We start from the raw sequence: 22,741 nt of genomic DNA, 5'->3' as shown, positions 1-22,741 counted from the left end.
AATCGAGAAATCAATCCGTTATACAAATTGAAATGAAAGTGGGAGGGGGGTGATACCATTTCAATCGCTACGGGGCGTCCCCTGAGGGCTACCAACAGTCAAGGGCCCATTGCCAGTTTTCTAGCCGAAACCAAGAAACCTATAAAAGTTTATACTAGTCCGAGCCGGGTCGCCCAAATGCCGAACTCCTAGTTTCTGACAAGCTAACAGGGAATCTCGTCGAACCAGCATCCCCCAAGGATTGCGACCCCTAAATGAAGACTAAAATCTTTCAAATTGACCCCCTAAAACAGGCTTGCGTTTCGAACTTTTCCGAAGGGATAGAGGGCAAGGATGTATATGCTCATTTTATCGGAAAACAACAAAAAACTGGACCCACTGAAACGTAAAAACTAAATTTTTTCAAGGAATTGGGGGGGGGGGCAGGCCCATTATTTCGAACTTTACAAGAGAGAAGGAGGGATTAAAGAGTATCCTACGAGTTGCATATTATGCCGAATAACAGTAAGAATTTCATTTATATGAGTACAATAACTTCTAAAAGCAAGGAGGGTTCGCCCCTTATTATACCCCTAAATGATAGGCTTGATGGCACCCCTGCCAATACAACTCGGGAATTCAACTGTTCTAAAAGTCAAGGGTCTCCCCCCCCCTTTCGCAGGCGATGGTGCACCCTCTCAAATGTTACAGAGCATCCGTCTAGAAAGAGCTCCCCCCCTCCCAAAATGAGATTTAAAAAACCCTCTCAAAAACCACTTTTATAGAAATTTCGGTTTTGCAGGCTGCGCCATGGACCCCCGCCCCCCTTCCAAAAATGAGATTTAAAGAACCCTGTCAAAAAACCAGCCCTAAAAATTTTAATGGCACAGGCTGCGCCATGCCCCTACCCCACCCGAAAATGAGATAGAAAACACTCTGAAAAAACCGGCCAATGGTGCAGGCCGCACCATGCCCCTTCCCCCCTTATAGTGGGGCGCCCCTGTAGCAGTCTACTCAATTCTGGAAAAGGTCAGAAAATGAACTACTTGAGTACTCGATTCAAACGTCTCGAGATCTCGATTTAAAACATCTCGAGATCTCGATTCAAAAGATCTCGAGAAGTCAATTGCTCGAGTACTCGATTCAAAAGATCTCGAGAAGTCAATTGCTCGAGTACTCAATTCCAAAGATCTCGAGAAGTCAACTGCTCGAGTACTCGATTCCAAAGATCTCGAGAAGTCAATCACTCGAGTACTTGATTCGGAAGATCTCGATTATCAATCGCTCGAGTTCTCGAATTCAAAAGATTTCGAATATCAATCACTCGAGTGATCAACTCGAAAAGATCTCGATTATCAATCACTCGATTATCAGAAGTACTCGATTCCCGAGATCTCGATTATCAAAAGATCTCGATTATGCCCATCACTATAAGGAAACGACTTTTTCTGTATTTTAAAAAAAGCTTTATTATTTGACATAAAATTTTGTAATTTAGCACAAAATTAATGATTAATGGGGGAGAGAAACTTAAAATAAAGCAGTATGGTACTTACAGTATGTACATTACAGCATTATTATAGCACTTAACAGTATAGATATATTAAATATATTTATGATTTAAAAAATGAAGAAGGTTTATGCAGCACAATCAGAATGTTATCAGAGTGTATTTTATCAACGTTCATATGTAAAATGAAAAAAAAAGTTAAGAATCGTAGCGGTTATTTGTATAAATAAAGTAAAGCGTTGTTTAGACTAATGCATCCTGTAAACTTCCGCTTTCAGTGATGCTAAAGGGATGAAAGTCCATTCACAAAACCAATATTTAGTGTTAACGAAGCCCATTCTAACTCTCCGCCGCTCTTTTCCGAAAAATTTCATGTTGCAGGCGAGTAATTTGTGTCCACACTAAAAAATTTATTACTCATGAAAAACTCGCATTACAGCCATTTTGCGCAAGTCGGATCGCATTGTAGCGGGATCGGACTGTACCAGCGAAAATGTTTTTTACAAGATTATTTGGGAAATTGTTTTCAAGCAGTTTATTTTTAAGTAAATTTATTTCTTGATTAAATGCTGTAATAGTATCACGAATTCTTTTGATTCCGGTGGCTTGCGAAACAATGATGCCAATAAAAACTTTTTTACTGCGGCAAGAAGGAGTTCGAGGTTAACTGTCTGCAACGTTTTTAGCATAATTTTTTGGTCATTTGACCCTAGGATGAAGCTTCCACTGCTGAGGAGTTCTGGTTTCAACTACGTAATTTATATATTTTATTATGTAACTTTGTGTGTTGTTTTAATATTGTTTATATATATATATATATATATATATATATATATAAAGGGTGGTTATAAAATTACATGAGGTGTTCAGAGCCCTCTAATAAGTGAAGTATTGGACGAAACATTGCCAAATTTCATGGGAGTTCGATTTCTACAGTAAAAAAAAATAATACCAAAAGTCACCATCAGGGGGAATTTTGACGCTGCAAAAGTGCATTATTTGGGAAAACCGAAGAATTAAATGCTAAATAATGCCAATTAAAAGCACACGTCAAGTTTTTTGCTACAAATAATTGTTGCTTACAAATGAGGTTCAATAAAACCAACTAGAAATTTCAATTTGTAATGAGAAAAATTTTACCGAAAGTAGTCAGGAAGAAATTTTGGCACGGCAGCAAGGATTTCTTTCTGAATAATATTCATGTAAGATGGTGCACCACCCCATGTTGGGCTTTAGGTACTTACTGAGTGTATGGTGGCAACATTTTTTTGATAGCAGTTTTATTAGTCATGCATTTCTTCCGGTATGGAGACCGTGGTTGCCCAATCTTTCACCTTGTGATTTTTAACCATGGGGATTTCGTAACGGTGTTGTGTATCTGCGACGTGTTCCCGATGTCTCAACTTTAAAAACTAGAAAAATGTTACAGGTAGACGAAATTAATCCCAACCCCCAGAGGGGTGGAAAATATTGTGCATTGTATACAGTACCTGGAAAATCTCGATGTTGGTCATATTGAACCTCACTTGTTGGTAAAAATCATATTTTGTGAATGAAATTGATTCATATTTTATCAGTTGGAATTTAATCCTTCAACCATCACAATAATACACCTTTTCAACGCTAATATTTCCCCTGGTGGCTATTTTTGGTACTATTTTTTTCATTTCAGAAATCGAAATCCCATGGTCTACTGTGTATGCCTTTGAAATTTGGCAATGTTTTGTCCACTACTTCACTTGCTAGAGGGCTCTGAACACCTCATGTTATTTCATAACCACGCTGTATATATATATATATATATATATACATACATACATATATATATATATATATATACATACATACATACAGGGTGTCCCAAAAGAATATATATACCTTTTTAAATATTTGACTGCTACAATTTTATTCCATTTATCAAGTTTGGTAGCCTAAAATAATGGCTGAAATCAGACTCAAATTTGAATCAAAAAAAAAAACCCCTCTTAAGGCTGCTGGAAAATTTGAGAACATGAGAGATGTGCAAAAATAATATAGAACAAAGTTTCAACAATGTACCAACAAAACTTGCAGTTATTTATTTGTTGAATTGGTTTAAAAGAGAAGGAAGTGTTAAGAATGTTGAGGAGAACCAATTGGAAACAATAAAATCATCTGCTGCCTCACACAAGAAAGAAAAGTCACTGAAATGCTCCTTCAATCTCCTAGAAAATCTATTTAGCATGAGAGACATGAGACAATCGAGGATCTATCGCATTTAAAACCATGCCCAATAGAAACGGTTTATTCCTAGGTTTGAAGACACTTTTAATGAAAATGATTATGACCAAAAAATTGAATTTTTTGAGTAAATTTACATAGGAAGATCAACCCCCCCTATGGTTTCTGAATTTTAACACGGATAATTTTTTTTCTATGGGGGCATGTCAAACACAAAGCTTGCTGCAGTTAAGGTGTTGAGAGCAGCCATTGAGAAGGAATGTGCTCAAATATCAATCAAAGTGATTAGAAACATTTTGATTTTATTGGTCAGCAATATCAGCTATGCTGAACCACAACGACCAGCCATTTGAACACTTTATATGTCCCAGTTCTACATTGGTTCACTTTGTTTTTATGTTAGAAACTTTTCTGTATCATAATAATTGTCTGAGTTATAGTCATTCAAACAGGGTATAAATTTTTTTTGTCACCCTATTTAAATTTTGGGTATCGTCCCTCTCACCCATTCCCTCCTGAAATGTTTTAAATGTTATTTGTAAAAATGAAGTTTTTCCAATTTTTAGAAATATTTTTCACACCCTAGTGATGCTACTGTTTATGGATGATTTTCAAATGCATTGGCACATTAGGTTTGACTCAATTTGCAAACTGTTGTTGTTATAGACATTAAAACTTTCCTAGGTATCAATTCCTTACAATTTATAGCTTTCTACCCAGGTGATTATTTGTGAGTTAATTTGCTTAGACTTTAGAAATTCTACAAAAAACTTCTTGGCAAGTCACCATTTTTCTCATAAGTTACCTTTATAAAACATTCTGTAATTTCTTTTCTAAACCTAAAATCAAACAATCCTGTTTAAAGTATCTTAAGCACTCGGTGATAAGACAAAATGGTATAAATATTTATTTATTTAAGAAATTTTAAATATTTGAATAACTGTTTTTCTCTTGAGTGTTACTTTGTTTCCTAAATAAGGGGTAAAGCTCGTGATAAAAACATATTGCATTAAATATTAAATGTTTGCATTGTAATTACTGGGTCAATCTATACAGATTCAATGGATGGATGCGCTCAACCATTTTTAATGTTTTTGAAACTTATATCCCAAAAAGGTGCATATGAAAGATGTTTAAAACCAGTTTTTTTCTCTAATCTCGACCCATGATTTTTAAAAGCTGTTTTCGTTGTCAAAAATGGTACTTTTAGACCTTTGCTTTTTGTCCCAAATCAATTTCAATTACATTTGTGGCTGTTAGTTTTACACTTTGATGTTAAAGTACAGAAGATAATAGTCTCATATGCTGAGTTGTATAGCTGTTACTCAATAATTAAAATAATGGCAACAGACCAAAGCTCAAGGTGAAATGTGTCAAAGACTAATCACTGGAATCTCACTACTAAAAAATATAACTGTTGTGTGTTCATTTATCCTTTTAAAGTTTACAGCCCCTCAAGAATCAGAAAAATGACAAAAATGACGTTTTTCTACTCTCGTGAACCAAAGAGAAAAAGGGATGAAATTAAAAATAAAATTTTTTAGCCAAGTGAGCATTCCATTCAAGTACTATGCACATTGCCGATATTGTTTTGTGTATTTGGTTTGTGAAAAACATGCAGTTTTTTGAAATTGAGTAATTTTCTACCTAACGCGCATAAAAAAACAGAAGTAAACAGTATGAAAACATCGTCGCACATTCTTAAACTATGTATATTATACCCTATATAATATATATGTACTGAAAAAAAATATGGTAAATATAAAAATAATTTTAATTCGATAACTTAAAAATATTTGGACATAAATGAGCAGTTTAAATGTGAATGACTGACAAAAATTTGCAGTACATGCAAACATACTCTCTGTACATTAACTTATGCAACTTGCCTTAAACACATGCAAAAACATAATATACATAATCAAAAAAAAAAATCATTTCGAGTTTATTGTTTGAGTGAAGTTTTGAGAAAATGAACTCACCCAATAGTACTTACTATATTTCTAATTGTGTCACAGCATGTGACGTGCGGGAATGCTTTACCAAGGCATATTCATAGTTTGATATTTTGAAACTACCAGGACCAAGGTAATGACAGGGGTTCTAAATTTACAGTGATCAACACAGGCCATGTAATACTTTTTTCACAATGATAAGCATTTTATTTTGACAATTTTTTTTAATAATACTCTTCTTCATACCTAGTGCAAGTGGTAATAGATTTTACTGTGAGGCTATTTAGGCCAGATAGAATAAAGCATTGATTAACTCTTGTATTGGGAATTTTATTTACATACTTAAACCTTTCTTGCATATATATTTTTTTTTTTTTTTTGCTTGTTCAATATACTGAGTGCCCACATAGAGACATGCAATGTCTGTAATAGGAGAAATCCAGAAGGGACACATTTCTGTAGGAGTTAAAATGTGGCTTCCAGTAGCTCTTGCTGTTTGTGGTACTCATTTTTACCGTTCCTCTGATCCTGTTGCATTATCCAATACTATGTAATATTGCTTACAGACCTTATCCCAGGCTTGGGCAAGAGGGCGCTGCACCCAACTTTCCCTTTGATTCTTAGAATGCGCCTGATTTGCCCTTTTATTAGTAAAACGTACCCAACTTACCCTTTTATCTATAAAACGGTGCCCTGATTGCCTTTTTGTTTATGAACAGGCTCTCTTTTAACTGATGATTCTTTCTACAAAAAGGTAGGGAGTCAGTGTCCCCTCTCTTTCTTTTTCTTTGATGTCTTAGGTGAAAATAGCAAATATATCTGCCTCCCCCCCTTCCTCTCCCCAACTTGGATTACAATTGAGCTTACTATGAGAAATACATGCCTTCCATTATCAGTTACTACAAGGGATAAAAAAAAGTGGCCTTGCCATTGATAATGAACAATGCTCTTTCAAAGGGCTTTCACTTTGGGAACAATAACGAATGAACATCTGGTTTTATTCTGATAAGCAATTGCTAAATTCCTAGAATCACTTTCTTACTCCTTGCCTCAGGAGTTTGTATCACCTTTTAGTTAATGGGGGGAAGGGGCTCTTTACTCTAGTTTCCAGCATTGATACTGCCAAAGAATACTGAGTCATCCTTCTCCTTATCGCTTCATGGTAAGTGAAGTGTTTCTTTGTCCTATTGACACATGTTTTAAGATAATTCTAACTCTTCTCTTCCAGTGGGTAAAACATTAAGTTAGTCCTTTGTATTTTATAATCTTTCATTCAAATTCAAGTTTTTAATAGTGCTTCTACATTTTGAATTAGAATTAGGCAGGTTAAAGTGATTACTGGTCAACAACAGATTTTTTCTCTAGAAGTTCGAAGGGGAGCAAATTTCGCCATTTCCTTTTAGTACCGCTACTGATGCATGAAAACAATGATTTTTTTTTTTTTTTTGGAAAATACAACGATTCATTTGATTTAAATAAATTATTCTTGATACATAAGAAATATGAACTGAAGACAGTTCAACATTTTAGCAATCAACCCCCTTCCCCTGCTCTCCAAGATAAGTGAATCTATATATAAGTTGATACTGCCCCTCCCCCTGATTTATTTTGAAAAAGTTCAGCATTTTCTTAGGAAAAATCTGTTAGCAGCTCTTTTTAAATGCGTATAAACATGTGAAATAGTTTTTGTAGCATTTTTAGCAATAATAATAATATTTTTCTAAGACAATCAGGAAGTTATTTGTTTATTTTATTTTTCTTCTCCTTTGTATATGTTGTATCCTTGTTTTCTTCTCCTCTGTAGTTGATGGAGATTGAAACTTTGTTCCCCGAATTATTTGGTTTACTTTGTAAAAATAATGCAAATTTAATGTGAACTGATTTCACAAATCACTTTTTTTGAAAAATATGTTTCCTCTTTGAGTTAACGATGACAAAAGGGGTCTAAACTGAAATTTTTTATCCTACAATTACAGCACTCCTCGTATTGTATATTTTTGCCAAAATTCGGGTATGGTTGCTTATTTGGTATCCATTTAAAAGTCACATAATTTTAGGGGGAAGGTAGGATCGGACACATTTCTATTTCACTATCTGCAGGAACTTCCAGTAATGCCGGGATTTGGAGATGAGTCAGTTCATTGCTACTAGATTCGTTATCTGAGTCTGGGGTTTCAGACCAAGTAATGTGGCCTAACACTGCTCCACTGCTTTTATTGAGAAATTCAGTTTTGTAGAAACAATTTTCTTTAAATGAAACATTTATGATTTCAATGACTTTGTAGTTATCGGGAAACCAGATTCTGTATCCCTTGGTTTTGAAAGCATAACCAATTAAAACCCCTTTTTTAGCCCTTACATCTAACTTACTCTTTCTATGTTGTTTGGGGACACCAACATAGGCAATAACCCCAAAAGGTTTTAGATATTTAACCAAAGGAACATTTCCCCCATACAATTCAAATGGAGTTTTCTGTGGATCAGAATGAGGTACAGGGTTCCAGTTGTAAGTAAAATGAAGCATTGCATCTGGCCAAAAACTTTTGTCCAGTCCGCTTTCTTCCAACAGTACCCTTGCACCCTCTGCTACAGTACGATTGTAAACTTCTACTACCCCATTCATTACTGGGCTGAAAGTATTGGTTAATTCATGAACAATACCCGATTTTTGATAAAAATCATCAAAAGTATAGTTGACAAATTCTGAACTATTATCAGTATGAACAAATTTCACTTTTCTATCAAGGAATCTTTATGTTCTCCTAATATAATTAATTACAATATTTGGAATGTGACTTTTACTTTTGTTAGGATAATGGGAAATTTTTCTAGAAAAAGCGTCAATAATTGACAAAAAATACCTTTCCTTGCTTCTTCCCGTATGATTACAGGGTCCCCATGTGTCACAAAAAAGTAGTTCTCCCGGAAAATTTGATCTAGTTTTGTTTACTGGTTTGAAAGAAACTCTTCTAAACTTCCCGAGTTTGAAACTTTAAATATTTTAGGTATTTTATTTGCTATTTGAATTCCCAATCACAAACTTTTCAGGCAATCTGTAAGGCATGTTGAATCTCTATGGGGCTTTAAATCTACACAAGACTTAGAGATTTTTTTGAAATTCTTTTTAGTTTTTCAAAAGCGTGATGATTTCGAAAACTATTTATTACACTTATATTCTGCCTTTTAATATTTGTGTGTCTGAAACTTTGCATTTGATTTTAAGCAATTTCATAAGACAGTGACAACAGCATTTAAATTGACAAAAACAGAATTTAGTTCTTTTTTTTTTGTTTAAAGAGTAACTCCACAAAATTAACTGAGCAATAAAAAACATTGTAATTTCAAAATCATTCGGTTCACTTACTTTTTTTTTTTCAATATTCAAGTACATATATTAAAACTATCAAATTGTGGCGTTTTAAAGCGTCATCTTTCGTAAATAAACAATGCAAATTAAAAATTAAAAACATGTATTGATCCATTCTACAAATAAGTGGTTTCTACAAATAAATGGACACAACAGTATTTAAGCTTTTCCGAAAGGAGTAGGTTTTAACTAACCTACTGAGCAGAAGGAAAGTATAAGAAGAAGTAAGAAGAAAGAAAGTAAAGGAAAAATTGGAAAGTAATCCCAAATTGCTCTCTTCTTGATGCACTCCGGAAGGACCTTCTTTGAGTTAAGGGAAAGAAATTCTTGGAAGGTATAGATCAAAGTGCATGTTTTCTATAGAAAATGTACTCCGTCCCTGCCGCAAGCTAAAACTGAAACTGATTACCTATTGCCGGAAGTCTCTCACACCGCATTTTCTGTGGTTTTGACGATTACGGTCAAGTCCGTTGACAAGTTAGGAGCAGTTATGTCACTGTTTTAGGGAAAATTGAAAAAGAACTTATGTTTTATTTTCAAGACTAATGATTTAAAAAGTGAGATTGAAGCAAAATTTGCCGCCCTAGACAGCTGTCTACTCTGCCTATTGGGAAATTGGGCTCTGGTTCTAACCGAATCAAAAAAAAAAAATTTTTTTAGAAGTTCAAAATTTCATGTTGATAAAACGTTGACATGTGCCACAAAAATATTTTATCCAAGTTGAAAAAGACTTATTTCCAGCAGGAGGCCTAAAATGTATAATTGTTTTCAAAAATTTAACTTTTTCTCTTTATTTGAAAAAAATAGATGTAAGTTTAAATAAAATATATAAAAAATATTAGCAAACACATTTTCAAATCAACAGTTGCAAATGAATTTTAAAAAAATGTATTAAAATTGAAAACTTAACAATTTAACTTAAAATTGAAAAAATCCATATCTTTGAGTACTATGTGAGACTCAAATATTGCAGCAGAGTGAAAATTTCTATGTATCACTAACTACTTACTTTTTGTTTTATTTTTCAGTTTGATAATGTCAATTTGGCCTTGTATACGAGTGCTGGTTTACACTTTCAGACACAAGTCTGCACGCGCGGGTAGCCGTTATTTAAATTGTATGAAACTTTTTTTAAAAGTTGTTTTGACATAAAAAAAAATATAAGATTGTGTGCAAATAGAAAATTTAACTTTTTTTTTGAATACCTTAATATATATATAAATATAATTATTTAAATGTTAAGAATTTTTGTTTAAAAATGCACCCCCCCCCCCCCAATTTTCTCTTATAAACTTTCATGTTTTTTTTATCATTAACCCACAATCACCCCAGACAAATCTCTCATGTTTCGATTTCCTTCTTTTTTGAAGCTTTTAAAATTTAAAACTTCATTTTATTTAATTTTATTTGTTTTTATTTTTATTTTTTAAAAATATTTTGGCATGCTAAATTGTAAAGCACTATATTTCATGCTCTTTTTATTCCACCTGATAAAATACCAATCTTAGGACAACAATAATCAATATCAATACCTTAGGGGGTTTTTTTCAAAAAATAAGATATAGATTTTTAAAACAAAATAGTAATTTTTAGATACATATATGTGTCTGAATTTCAAAAAATAAAACATTTACTATTTCTTCAAAAGCCAAATTTAAAAAATCAAATGTTGAAGAAATGTTTAATTTTAGCAAAAAGAATTACGTTGTCTGATAAAAAAATTTCTGAAACTTAAAAGATTTTTCTTTTTGTTTGTCAGCCCTGTTCAGGAAGTGTGATCAGAAATAATGTACTAGATGGACCTACAGTGGATAACACAGTATCTATGGATGTAGCGCCTAATATTATGATTGAGGAAGCATTCAGGCCCAATGTGAATGATAGAAGTTCTGAGGAATTTCAAAGAAATTTAAACGATATTGTAAACATAGAGGATGTTCAAACGAATCAATATTAATCAGAAGAAATTGATTTGGTTGACAATACTACATCCTCTGAAGCTTCTATGGTGAATACAAGCAATGCACCTAATTCCTCAGAAGAAAGCCTGGTGCTTTGTGATGAAACAGTTCAAAATGTATCTTACAAGTCAAATCAAATACACAAAACAGGATTCAATAAAGCTTGGACGACTGAAAGCCCTCAAATGAAATGGACTGAAGAAAATGACAAGCAAGCTTTATGCAAGCCTTGTGCATGAAATGGCAGAAGGAGTCAACTGTTTACAAAAACTTTCCTTGGATAAACCAAGGTTATTTAACTGTCAGTTGGATTAAATTAAGGAGCATGCAAAATCCAATGTGCATAAACAAGCAGTTTTGTCAGAAACTCGATCCAATTCCAATGTCGGCCAGTTAGATAAAGAATTCAAAGTAAATGACCAGCTTTCATTCGCCTTAGAAGGAGCAGTAAAATGCTTAAATTTCCTTTTTTCTCATAATTTGCCTCATCATTCACTGTATGAACCTTTTGTGATCTTTCCAATCTTAGCTCCTCTGAAAAAGGGGAAAAGTGCTACTTATGCTAGCCATAAGATTGTAGATGAATTTTTGGATTCAATGGCTGCTACAAAAGAAGAGATCTTGAGTGACATTAATGAAAGTCCCCATTTTAGTGTTTTGACCGATGAAACTACAGGCTGAACCACAAACACATGGCAATAGCTGTGAAGTATATAAAAACGAGGAACAGTAAAACTTCTTTTGTTCAAGATAATTACTTAAGTGATGGGAAATCAGGAACAATTTTTGAACTATGTCCTGTTATTGAAAAGTGTGGTGGTATTAAATAAATGTGGATTTACTAGTGATGGTGCCATGGCCATTACTGGACTAAAAGCAGGAATAGGAATAAAGTTGAAAGCCCAAAATGATTTTATGATTCCTGTGAACTGTATAAATCATTGGTTAGCTTTAGCAAGCAAAAACAGCTTTGGATCTCGGAAAAGGTTTTTTATGCTGGATGAAATTTTAACCAGCACCTATGAGTACTGTAAGTACAGCTCATCTCGAACAAACAGTCTAAGAAATGCTCAAGCATTATTTTGTTACTCAAAAGGTGAAACAATAAAAAGAGAGTGGATGCACAAGATGGCTCTCTCATCAAAGAGCTGTGAATAGCATAAGAAAAAATTATCTTGCAATTCTCAGAGACCTAGAAAATACTGTCTCCATGGGGGAAAAAGTGAATATTCTGGTCCTTCAGCCACTAGTTTACTGAAGCATTATCAGTCTTTTGATTTCTGTAAAATTATTCATTTTTTGTGTGATATACTCAATGTTGTGACCAAGCTCAACTTGATGTTTCAGTCTTCTGATGCAGATCTGTCTTTAATTCAGCCAAACATTGACAACACACTCCTTGAGTTAGAGGTTGAAAAAAAAAAAAAAAAAAAAAAAAAAAACCTGGATTCACATTTTGCAAAAATTTAGCTAATACAGCTCGTACACTTGGAATTGAAGCTCCAATTGGAGATGGGAATAAAACCTTTGATGAAGATGCAAGAGATTTTATTGACAGTTTAACAGAGAACATTTCTAGCAGACTTACAATTCTTGACATTATTAATTATTTAAGCATTTTAGATCTCAGGAAGAGTCCAAGGTAAAAATAAATCAGAAGATTATGGCACTTCTGAGGTTATTTAAATTAGCAATTTTTTTTAAATAAATGCAGATCAATTGCAAAAAGAGTCACAAGAGTATAAATACACCTTCTTGAAAAACTCAAATACCAATAGTAATTTGTCTATAGTAAACAAATATTCAGCAATTCTGAAAACTGAAGAAGTTAATGGAGAAATATTTCCCTCCTTGAATATACCTTTAGCTATTGCATGTGTACTTCCGATTTTAAATGCAGAAGTTGAAAGAATGTTTTCTTAAATTAAATTAGTGTTGACTGATAAAAGATCAAGTTTAAAAGTAGAACATGTGTTAATCAACTTATGCTAATAAAATTAAATGGAAATGTAAACCCAAATTATGTAGTTAAAAATGGAAGGCTTTAAAACATATAGAATTTTTTTTTTTTTTTTTTTAATGTTTGATTTGTGACATTTTTGCAAATAATACAGTATTTAATTTTTGTTATTTAATTTTTATAAATGATGGCAGTGATTGTAGTTAGGTTTAAGTTATTTTATTTAAATGTGAAGTTCAACCATTTATTTAATATTAATTTAGTTTTTAGTTTATGTTATAAGTTGATGAACATTTTTATCTTAAATTGAGAAATATGAATTATAAGTCACTTTTTAAAGTTTTTGTAAGCTTGTTAGAAGTTTTTTAAAACTGACAGTTACATAATTTTTTATTCAAGAACAAACATATGTCAAAACTTATATTTGATGAGGCATCCAAGTTTTGGTAGGGATTTTAAGAAAAGACCTTAGAGGGTATCAAAATTTCATGATTTTATTTAGGATATCATAAGTTTAGTTTTGTAATTACTTATGTTGAACAACTTAGGAGGAAAACATCCTGAAGGCATCTATGTGAGTGATTGATTTAAAACTATATCTTAAATGTTTTAAAAATTATGTGCAGTTATTTAAATTTTTGAGCAATTTTTTCTTATTGCAAACAAAAATGTTCTCTTATGAATAAATAAAAATGATTATAAGCTGAAAAAATGATAAAGCTGATTATAATTTTTGTTGAATTTTAAATCATTATTGGTTGAAATGTGCAAGTGGAATTTTTTTTCATGCTTCACTTTTAAATATTGGGGTGGAGGGGCATAAATTAAGTACTGTTAAATCATACACATGAACAGAGGTTTGTTTGGATTTAATTTTGATGTTTAACTGAAATGCCAAATTATGGTAACAAATTTTAACTGCATTTCATTAGCCAGAGACAAAAGCAGCTTTCAACTTACATATTGTCACATTTGAGCAACAGTAAGACAGCTAATCCCAAGAATAACAGTAATGTATCCCACTGTTGCTTTAAGGCAAGGACATGCTTTTTAGTTCAGAAAAAATGCCCTTAACTCAAAAAAGTGCCCTTAAAAAAAAAAAACAGCACCCTGCTTTATTTTTATCCTGGGGGAAGCTCTATTGCTTAGAAATGCTGTTCAGCTTTTAGGTTGATATTCATTTTATGATTACATAAAATGACAATGTCCTTCCTAATTTTGTAATATACTTGAATAAAGCATTACAGTACGCCACATACTGTCACTATTAGAACTGTTGTACTACTAGGTGAGTTCATTTTCTCAAAACTACACTCAAACAAGAAATTCAAAATGCAATTTTTTTTTTCAATTATATATATGTAATGTTTTTGCATAGGTTTAATACAAGTAACATAATTTAATGTACAGAGAGTATGTTTGTATGTATTGTAAATTTTTGTATGTACAGCATTAAGTATAGTCTAAATATTAACAACTTGAACTGTCATTCACGTATAAACTACTCATTCATGTGTCCAAATTTTTTTAAGTTATCAACTTAAAATTATTTTTTTTACAATTTTTTTTTTCAATTTAAGAATATGCTATGATGTTTTCACACTTTTTGTTTATGTATTGGTATGTGCATTAACTAGAAAAATTACTCAATTTCAAACAACTGTATCTTTTTACTTCCTTTTGCAAAAAAGGAAGTATTTGCAAAAAAAATTTCACTCAAAAATCGACTTTAATTTCCATTTTACTCACCCCCGAATGAATATTGAGTTTTTTTCGACTCGACCACATGTGGATAAGTGTCTAAGAATGTATAGACACATGAAATATCCATAATGACGATTCCCGAGTTCAGGCCCGTGTCCAGATTTTCATAAAGGGAGGGGTTTTAAAGCTACCAAATTTTTACTCTGGGGGGAGGGGAGTTCAATTCTTCAATCCCTCACAAACTTTAGTTTCACGTAAAATTACGTAATCTCAGTATGGCATTTCTATTCCTGTAAGGACTGCTGTGCCCCCTCCCTACTCCCCCCCAAAGGATAATTCTGGCTGCACAAGTGACCGCAATATACCTTCATTTTACTGCTTCTTTTTAATCAAACATTCTTTGTTTCGAAAAAAACCATGCTTCTTTTTAATGATAACTGGTTATTCTGTGGTATATTGAAATTAGTATTACAAAATGTCCACAGATTCTTTTATAATTCAGCATGACATCATAATGTATTTAAGTTTTATATTCTGAAATAATGCTTAATAAGCGTTAAACGAAACAAGAAATTACTTATTGCAGATGCAAGTTACATTACCAAACACAATCACTAATGCATCTTCATAGCTGCAACATAAGATAAATCCTTCATAACCTCCTTAAGTAATATTAACTTTGGCAAGCAATTTTGGCTTTATACTGACAAATCATTGAGCGCTTCTACCACCACAGTTTTTCCGAAATATTGTTCCATTTGGTAAAGCTCTAACAGTCGTATATTGCAGATTTTTTTTTCTTTTTTTTTAAAGAAACGCTGCACACAAACTTTTACTTTAAACTAGTCAAATGTACATTTTCTTAATTTGGCTTAGTATTTTTACCCTAATGGGAAGGGTTTAACCCCTAAAACCCTCCCCTTGGACACGGCCCTGCCCGAGTTAATAACAACGAATTTTCTCATGATGTCTGTATGTATATATATATATATATATGTATGAATGTATGTGCGTATGTATATCGCTTAACTTAAGAACGGTAAGTCGTAGAAAGTTGAAATTTGGTACGTAGACTCCTAGTGGGGTCTAGTTGTGCACCTTCTCTTTTGGTTGTACTCTGGTGTTTCTAAAGGGGTCTTTTACCCCTTTTTGGGGGGAAATCATTGTTAATTTTGATGTAAATTCAAGTGGTGTTATTATTTGGTGGGCGTTTGGCGATTTTTTTTATTTTTAATCTGTTTCAATTTAGCCACTGTGTTGGTGGTATTTAGAGAGTAAACTATTGAATCACATTAAAATTGCCAACAATGGGAAAGTGACAATAAATTGGAGTAAAAGGAAGTCATGTGATGCACACATCAGCTCGTTTACGAACTAAATACACAAAACAATCTATACAACATGCATAGCATACAGTAAACTCCCGATTATCCACTACCTTTCACACGTTCAATAAAAAATCTGCAATGATTAGCTAAATGTAAATAAATGTACATATTTTCACTTGATCTGTGAAAAATCTATTTCTAGACATGCCTATTTCTTTCTCCCCCTTCCCTTCTAGGATTTTAAACCTACACTACTCACTACTGCTTTAAATCTACAGTACTTACTAATTTTTAAATCTACATGGCTTAAGCGTGTAATCGAGTGTCCGGACCAGTCTTGTTCAAAGAAATTCCCCTCCTCACCCCTATACATTTTTGGTGTAACATAGCTTGATCTATCGCACTTCATATGATTGCACCATTTGGTGGTGTATATGTGTGTAATCCATTTGCAATAATGAACTATCCTTTTTGCAGATTTTTTCTACAGTTATCATTTTTTGCTATAGTTTAAATGTATGCGAGTTATTATGTGTTGTTGATCTTTTGGAAGCTATTGCATACAGAAGTGTCACTTTATACTTACTTTGAGGATTATCCGCCAAATCGGTTAACACTATTTCACAGATTATTGGGAGTGGTGCCGCCTGCCTTGTCTAGTGGTCAATGTCTGATTGTGACAGGAAGGTCCGGGTTCGAATCCCGGCTCGGGCATGGACGTACTTTCTCTCTCCTGTCCTTGTCCTTTCTTTGTGAGAATGTGTTGTGCTGTGAATGGTTGCCTACCCTATAAATGGGCCCTTACGGTATGTGTGTACTGTAGAAGTCGGACTTCACATCCAATTACGGTACAGTTGGAAAAGTGAAGCAGTGCACCCCAAATTGCCAGCCTAGCTGGCACACGACAACAACAACAACAAACAACATTGGGAGTGGTTTTAAACATCTTTCATATGCAGCTTTTGGGGATATGAGTTTCTAGGAAATTATAAATGGTTGAGCGCAGCCATCCATCAAATCTGCATGGGTTGACCCTACCGTGAATTTATTTTAACTAATTAATTTCAGCTAAAAAGCTGTAAATTTTTAATATTGAAACCAATTTTTTTAGATTAAATAAAAGGTTTTTAATACAAATGTTGAAATTCAGCTATAGCACTTATAAGAGAAAAATCATGAAAAAATTTATAATCACCTCAACCATACTTTAGCGTTTTATTTATGTCTTTTACTCTTGATTTGTGATTTAAAAAAATTTGGGACTACATGAGACAATTACGGAATAAAATTCCTCCCCCCCCCCCCACACTCTCCCATTCACCTCTCACTTGTGAAATTGCAAGGAGCAACTTATACTATATATACGTATGCATTCATTTTCTGTCAAAAAAAAAAAAAAAAACTTGATAATTTTTTACCATTTTTCTGAACAAAACTTGTGCTTTAAAGGGTTAAAGTGAAATACAGTAGAGTCTTGAAAATCTGAGTCTCTAAAGTTCGAGGTTCTGCTTAATCTGAGGTGCTTCATTTCTATTTTAAGTAAAATTCCTTAGCAGCTAAAAAACTGAATTTCATTAAAATCTGAAAGTAGAAATTTTTTGGTACTGTAAAACTCATTAACTACGTACAGTAAATAACAAAAATGCATTAAGAGGTTGGTTTCAGCAACACTCCCTGAATGGTATGAAATATTCATCGGCTACAAGATTTGGATCAAGAGGTGACTTGAAGATAATAACTTGATAAGTAAAATTGACATTGATGATTTGCCGCAAAGAACATGCTAACATCCCTTTGGGAATATCCAATTGTAATCAAAAAAGGAGGTGCACAACTTGATGCCACATGAATTGCCTATATTGCCTATACAAAATTCAAACCTTCCAACAACTTACCATTTTTGTGTAATCCAAGTTACATACATATGCACGCACACAAATTGGTATAGACGTCATGACAAAATTCATCGAAAAGGATTCGGAAAAAAACAAATGCACGTTTTGCTTGCCTTGCACACATAAATATGTATGAATATCGAGAAAAACTAAAGTCTAAATTTGTTTAAATGCAATTAAATGGAAAATTTATGTTGAAGTTTGAACGATACATTTTTCAATAAGACAATAGCCTCTTCTCTGTACGCAAGGGAAATAAAGAAAAGTTGCTTCTCCTTATGTCATCAGAACAGTGTAAATTTTTAATTCAGAAGAAATTCTGGATAATCCGAATTTTCAGTAATTCTGTTGAGGTGATCCCCCATTACCTCAGATTTTCGAGACTCTATTGTATCTCAAACTGGGTGTGAGATTTTGATGAGTAACCATTACTCTCTTATTTAATTAACAACAAAGATTTGATAGTTGTGAGTTATTTGTGTCAGTGACACTTTTTTGCAAATGCAGTGCCAAATGGCTAAAAAGCAATTTTCTCACTAGTAACAAATTTTTGAGCTAATTCCATGCCCTCAACAGGAACATTTTTGAAATTGAATCGTGGTGTGTCAGTATTGACTTTGTTAATGGCTACAAAAAAAATTGCCATCGTAAATAGTTTTTCATCCCTTTAGCATCACTGATAGCAGAAGTTCCCACAACGTACTAGTCTGGACATCACTTTGTTAGTGTGCTATTGTATTGTGGATTAAAGAGACCAGGAAGAGGTGTGTTAACATAGATGGAAACATTATAAAAGAATTGGTTAAGAAACTATTTAGAAATATATTAGAATAAAGATTTGATCATGCAGCATAAATCATCATCTTCTGAATTTTTTAAGTTACAAATATTGTTACTGCGTCCACTGTAGAGTACTGTTATAGTGCAGCATTTTATTACTATTACATACTGTGCGTACCATATGGTTTTATTTTACGTCTCTCTCTCCCATTGATCATTGATTTTGTGCACCCTCACAGCATTTTACGTTGATTAAAAAGACTTCTTTTTATATGCAGTTAAAATTCAGTTCTTTGTGTGGGAAAAAGTAATGTGCAGCTAAGGAATTGTTTAAAATAATTTGTGGTGGTGTTCACACTTGTCTAAAATAATTGGGTATGCTTATAAAGATTTGTACAGATTCCCTATTTTGCAACGCAAAATTTTGACTTACGCTAGGGATCTTTAAACACATCCCTCTTGTAAGTTGAAACTCAAAGTATCTTTGTTTAAAATGAATTGTTCTGTATTGCAAAATAGTTGTCAGATCACCATGTAGTTTCGCTATCACTTTTGTCTAATGTTTGTTCTGATGTGATTGTTTGTGCTATAAAAACTGATCTATTGTTCAATGACTAAAAAGTATTTTTCAACATAATTTGAAATTTTTGGTGTTATTTCTTTTTTTTTTCCTCCATTTATTTTTAGCATTAATACTTAACTGAAATTTACATTAAAATAATTTTGACTTTCTTCATTTCAGTTGAGAAGTGTCAAGACTTGCTTTCTAAGTCAAAGAGACCTCTTATTCTGCTTGGAAGTCAAGCTTTAATTCCAGCATACTTATCTGATAATGTTCGCAAATCACTCGAAGTAATGACATTTAAAAAATTTTATATATCCTAGTATTTATTTTTTAAAAAAAAGATGCTTGTTTATTTTTAGTAAAACTGCCAAACTTCATCCTATTTTAAGTTATATTTAAAGATTTAAAATATTTAGAGGCAAGAACTTTATAGAAGTTTTTAATATTAAAATCAGCTTATGACCCAGAATCTTGTATATTCATTTAATCTGTATTATTTTTTGCTTATCTTTTCATATATGTATGCAACTAGTGCACACCGTGCAAAAAGGGGGGAGGGGGCATGTTATGTGGACGGTGCCTCTACAGTTGACTTTTTCAAAGTTTAATTTTAACGTCATTATTTATTAAATGACCCTTTTTAAACAGTTCAGGACACTTCCTCAAAAATCAGAACAGGTGGTCACCTTGGTAGACCCCCTTCTTCCAATTTGAAGCTACTTTTCAATTTTTATGAAATAATACCATTGAGAAAAATATAAAACCCATACTTATTAAGTTAGTTCTCTCTTTTGATATGTGAATTGATCTATGTTATCATTTTTCTATTAATCGTTAATTTTAAACTTAAAGTGGAGGAATAAAGCTTCTTTTCTTTTGCCCGTCGTACAAGCTGCCCATGTGATAACGCTATAAGAATTTTAAAATGAACTTCCCATAGTATCGATTCAAAGTAAAAAGCAACAATTACCAAAACTCATAATTGCAAACACAAACTCCTTTCAAAAATCACAATCACAAGAATAAAATCTTTTTTTTTTTTTCATGAGTATGAAGCCATTTTTTGATACAGGTTCATTACATAATATTTCGCCGCTAGAGGGCGCTAGAGTTGCTGGGGAGTGTTTTTGCTGCTCCTGAGATAAGTGATTTTTTACTGTAATTGTTTATTTTACTACTTTTGTTTCAGTATTTTTATTGTATTTTATCATATAATTAAGTATTCTTGTGCTTTTAAGTCTAGTTTTTTATTTACTTGCTTTCTTAAAGTGTTTTTCTATTCTGTGTAGCTAAGCCTAAATTGTGCTGATTTCTTGTTAAGCCTGACTGCTCTGTTTAGGGTGTAACTTGTTTATTTTAATTTACTGCTTGTCTTAGGATTTTGTAATATTTGTATCTTTTACTTCCAATGCTTTCTAATTCTAATAATTAGCAGTATTTCTCCAATTTTGTATTTTTGTATTGACTTTTTAAGTACCATTTTGAGCTAGAATGGGAGTTATATGCATAATGAAGGAGGTTAAAAGTGGTAAAGGGGACAAGTGGATTTCTTGTGACCTATGCCAGATGTTCTGTTTGTTTAAGGGGAAGGATGAGTCTGAGAAGGATTTCATTTGCACAAATTGTGTTGCACTCTCAGAAATCAGAGTTAGGATGCTTACTTTGGAGGGTGAGTTAGCATTAGGCTGTAGGCTTGTAGATGGGGTAAACACTCCAGAGGGAAAGAGGGAAGTTAGCAAAAAGGAGGTTGGCATTAGCTGTGCGTTAGATAGTGGGAATATTCCAGAATTAAAGGAGGAAGTTAGTAAAAAGGATGTGGGAATTAGCTGTGTGTTAGATAGTGGGAAAATTCCAGAGGTAAAGGGGAAAGTTATTGCTGAGGCGACTGACTGGGAAACAAAGGGTATAATTTTGGGAGATTCAATGGTGCGTGAGGTGGGAAACTCAATAGGCAGAGTTAGACGTAAGGTGGCTAGATGTTGTTTGCCAGGGGCTCGGGTGAGAGATGTAAATAGGGTTGCTGAAAAGAAGGGGGTATTTAATAAAGAGGATGTAGTTACTTTGTGGGTGGGAACTAACGATGTAGGCCATAGTAACAATGATCAGTTTACAAAGGAATGGGATTCCCTGTTGGACAAAGCAACCAACTGTTCGGCAAATGTCCAAGTGGTTAGTTTGCTTCCTAGGTATGGAGTGCATAGGAGTTGGTTAAACCAACGGGCTAGGTGTATGAACCTGGTACTCAAGGAAATTTGCGTTAAGCGTAGTATCAGGTTTATTGATGTGTGGAGTAGATGTAAACGAGATTGGAGTGCTAGGGATGGTCTACATCTGAGCTCTACAGGGGTCAAAATGGTTAGTGGTTTGGTTTTAGAGGCTTCAGAATCAAAAAACTAAGTTGGAATGGGGGGCATGGTTTAAGGAGCAGAATTCGAAAGGGTATTAACTATCAGGATTTTAGTAGAAACGGAAATAGGGTGGCTAATAATGGAAAAGATTTTAACACTTGGGATTCAAACAATCGTGCAGCATTAAATAAAAGTAAGATGGGCTTACTTAAGGTTTTTTATACAAATGCTCGTAGTATTAGGAACAAGATGGAAGAATTAAAAAGCATAATTATAGAGGAGAGGTTGGATATTATTGGAGTTACCGAGACATGGGCTACCGAAAGTGATGATGATTTATTATCTATTGCTGGGTATAATTTGTTTAGACAAGATAGAGTAGGTAAAAGAGGTGGTGGGGTTTTATTTTATGTCAGAGACACTTTCATTTGCAATGAATTGGTAATTAATGATAAACCTAATGAGCTTGATATGATTTGGCTGGAGTTGATTAGTAATAAAGGCAAAAAACTATGTTTGGGGAATATTTATAGGCCACCCAACTTAAGCCAGGGTCAAGACGAACAAATGTTTAGTATTATTAGTGACATTTCTAGCAAGGGGTCAGTCATCATAATGGGAGATTTTAATTTCCCAGGAATTGATTGGAATAATTTTTACCATAGTAATAGCAGAGGAGAGGAATTTTTGAAAGTAATTGTTGACTGTTTCTTAGATCAAATTGTAACTCAGGGTACTCGACAGGACGCGATTTTAGATCTAGTTTTCTGCGACATGGAAGGCTCTGTTCAAGGGTTATGTGTAGGAGAACACATTGGAGATAGTGACCACAACAGTATTAGGTTTGGAATTAAATTTGATATGCACAAAGTAGAGAATTTTAGGTTTGTGCCCAATTTCAGAAATACTGACTTTGTGGCACTTCGGCAGAGTTTGAAAGCAGTTTTTTCTTCTGGATTGGAAAATAGCGATGTGAATCTTCAGTGGGCAGAGTTTAAGGAAAATCTAGCGAATACGGTTAGGGATAATGTTCCTTTTAGGAGAAAGGGTGTCAACACTAAAATTTGGCCAATGTGGTTCTCCAGGGAAACTAAAGACGCTCTAAATTACAAGCAAGCTGCTTTTCATAGGTTTAGAGAAACAGGTCACAGCGCAGATAGGCTCCAATA

The 22,741-nt window shown here is 33.3% G+C and overlaps 1 protein-coding gene across 2 annotated transcripts in view; it reads left to right on the top strand.

The window, feature by feature from the left end:
* The window catches only part of LOC129218235 (2-hydroxyacyl-CoA lyase 2-like), a 104,499-nt gene that overhangs the window by 62,845 nt on the left and 18,913 nt on the right, over positions 1–22,741 (top strand). For both annotated transcript variants that reach the window (XM_054852459.1, XM_054852460.1), the window contains exon 9: positions 19,402–19,511. In XM_054852459.1, coding sequence (XP_054708434.1) covers positions 19,402–19,511 — 110 coding nt within the window. The remainder of the gene's footprint in view (positions 1–19,401; positions 19,512–22,741) is intronic.

The sequence above is a fragment of the Uloborus diversus genome, chromosome 3 (genome assembly GCF_026930045.1).
Source record: "Uloborus diversus isolate 005 chromosome 3, Udiv.v.3.1, whole genome shotgun sequence".
Lineage (NCBI taxonomy): Eukaryota > Metazoa > Arthropoda > Arachnida > Araneae > Uloboridae > Uloborus > Uloborus diversus.
This window is presented reverse-complemented; position numbering and strand designations above follow the sequence as displayed.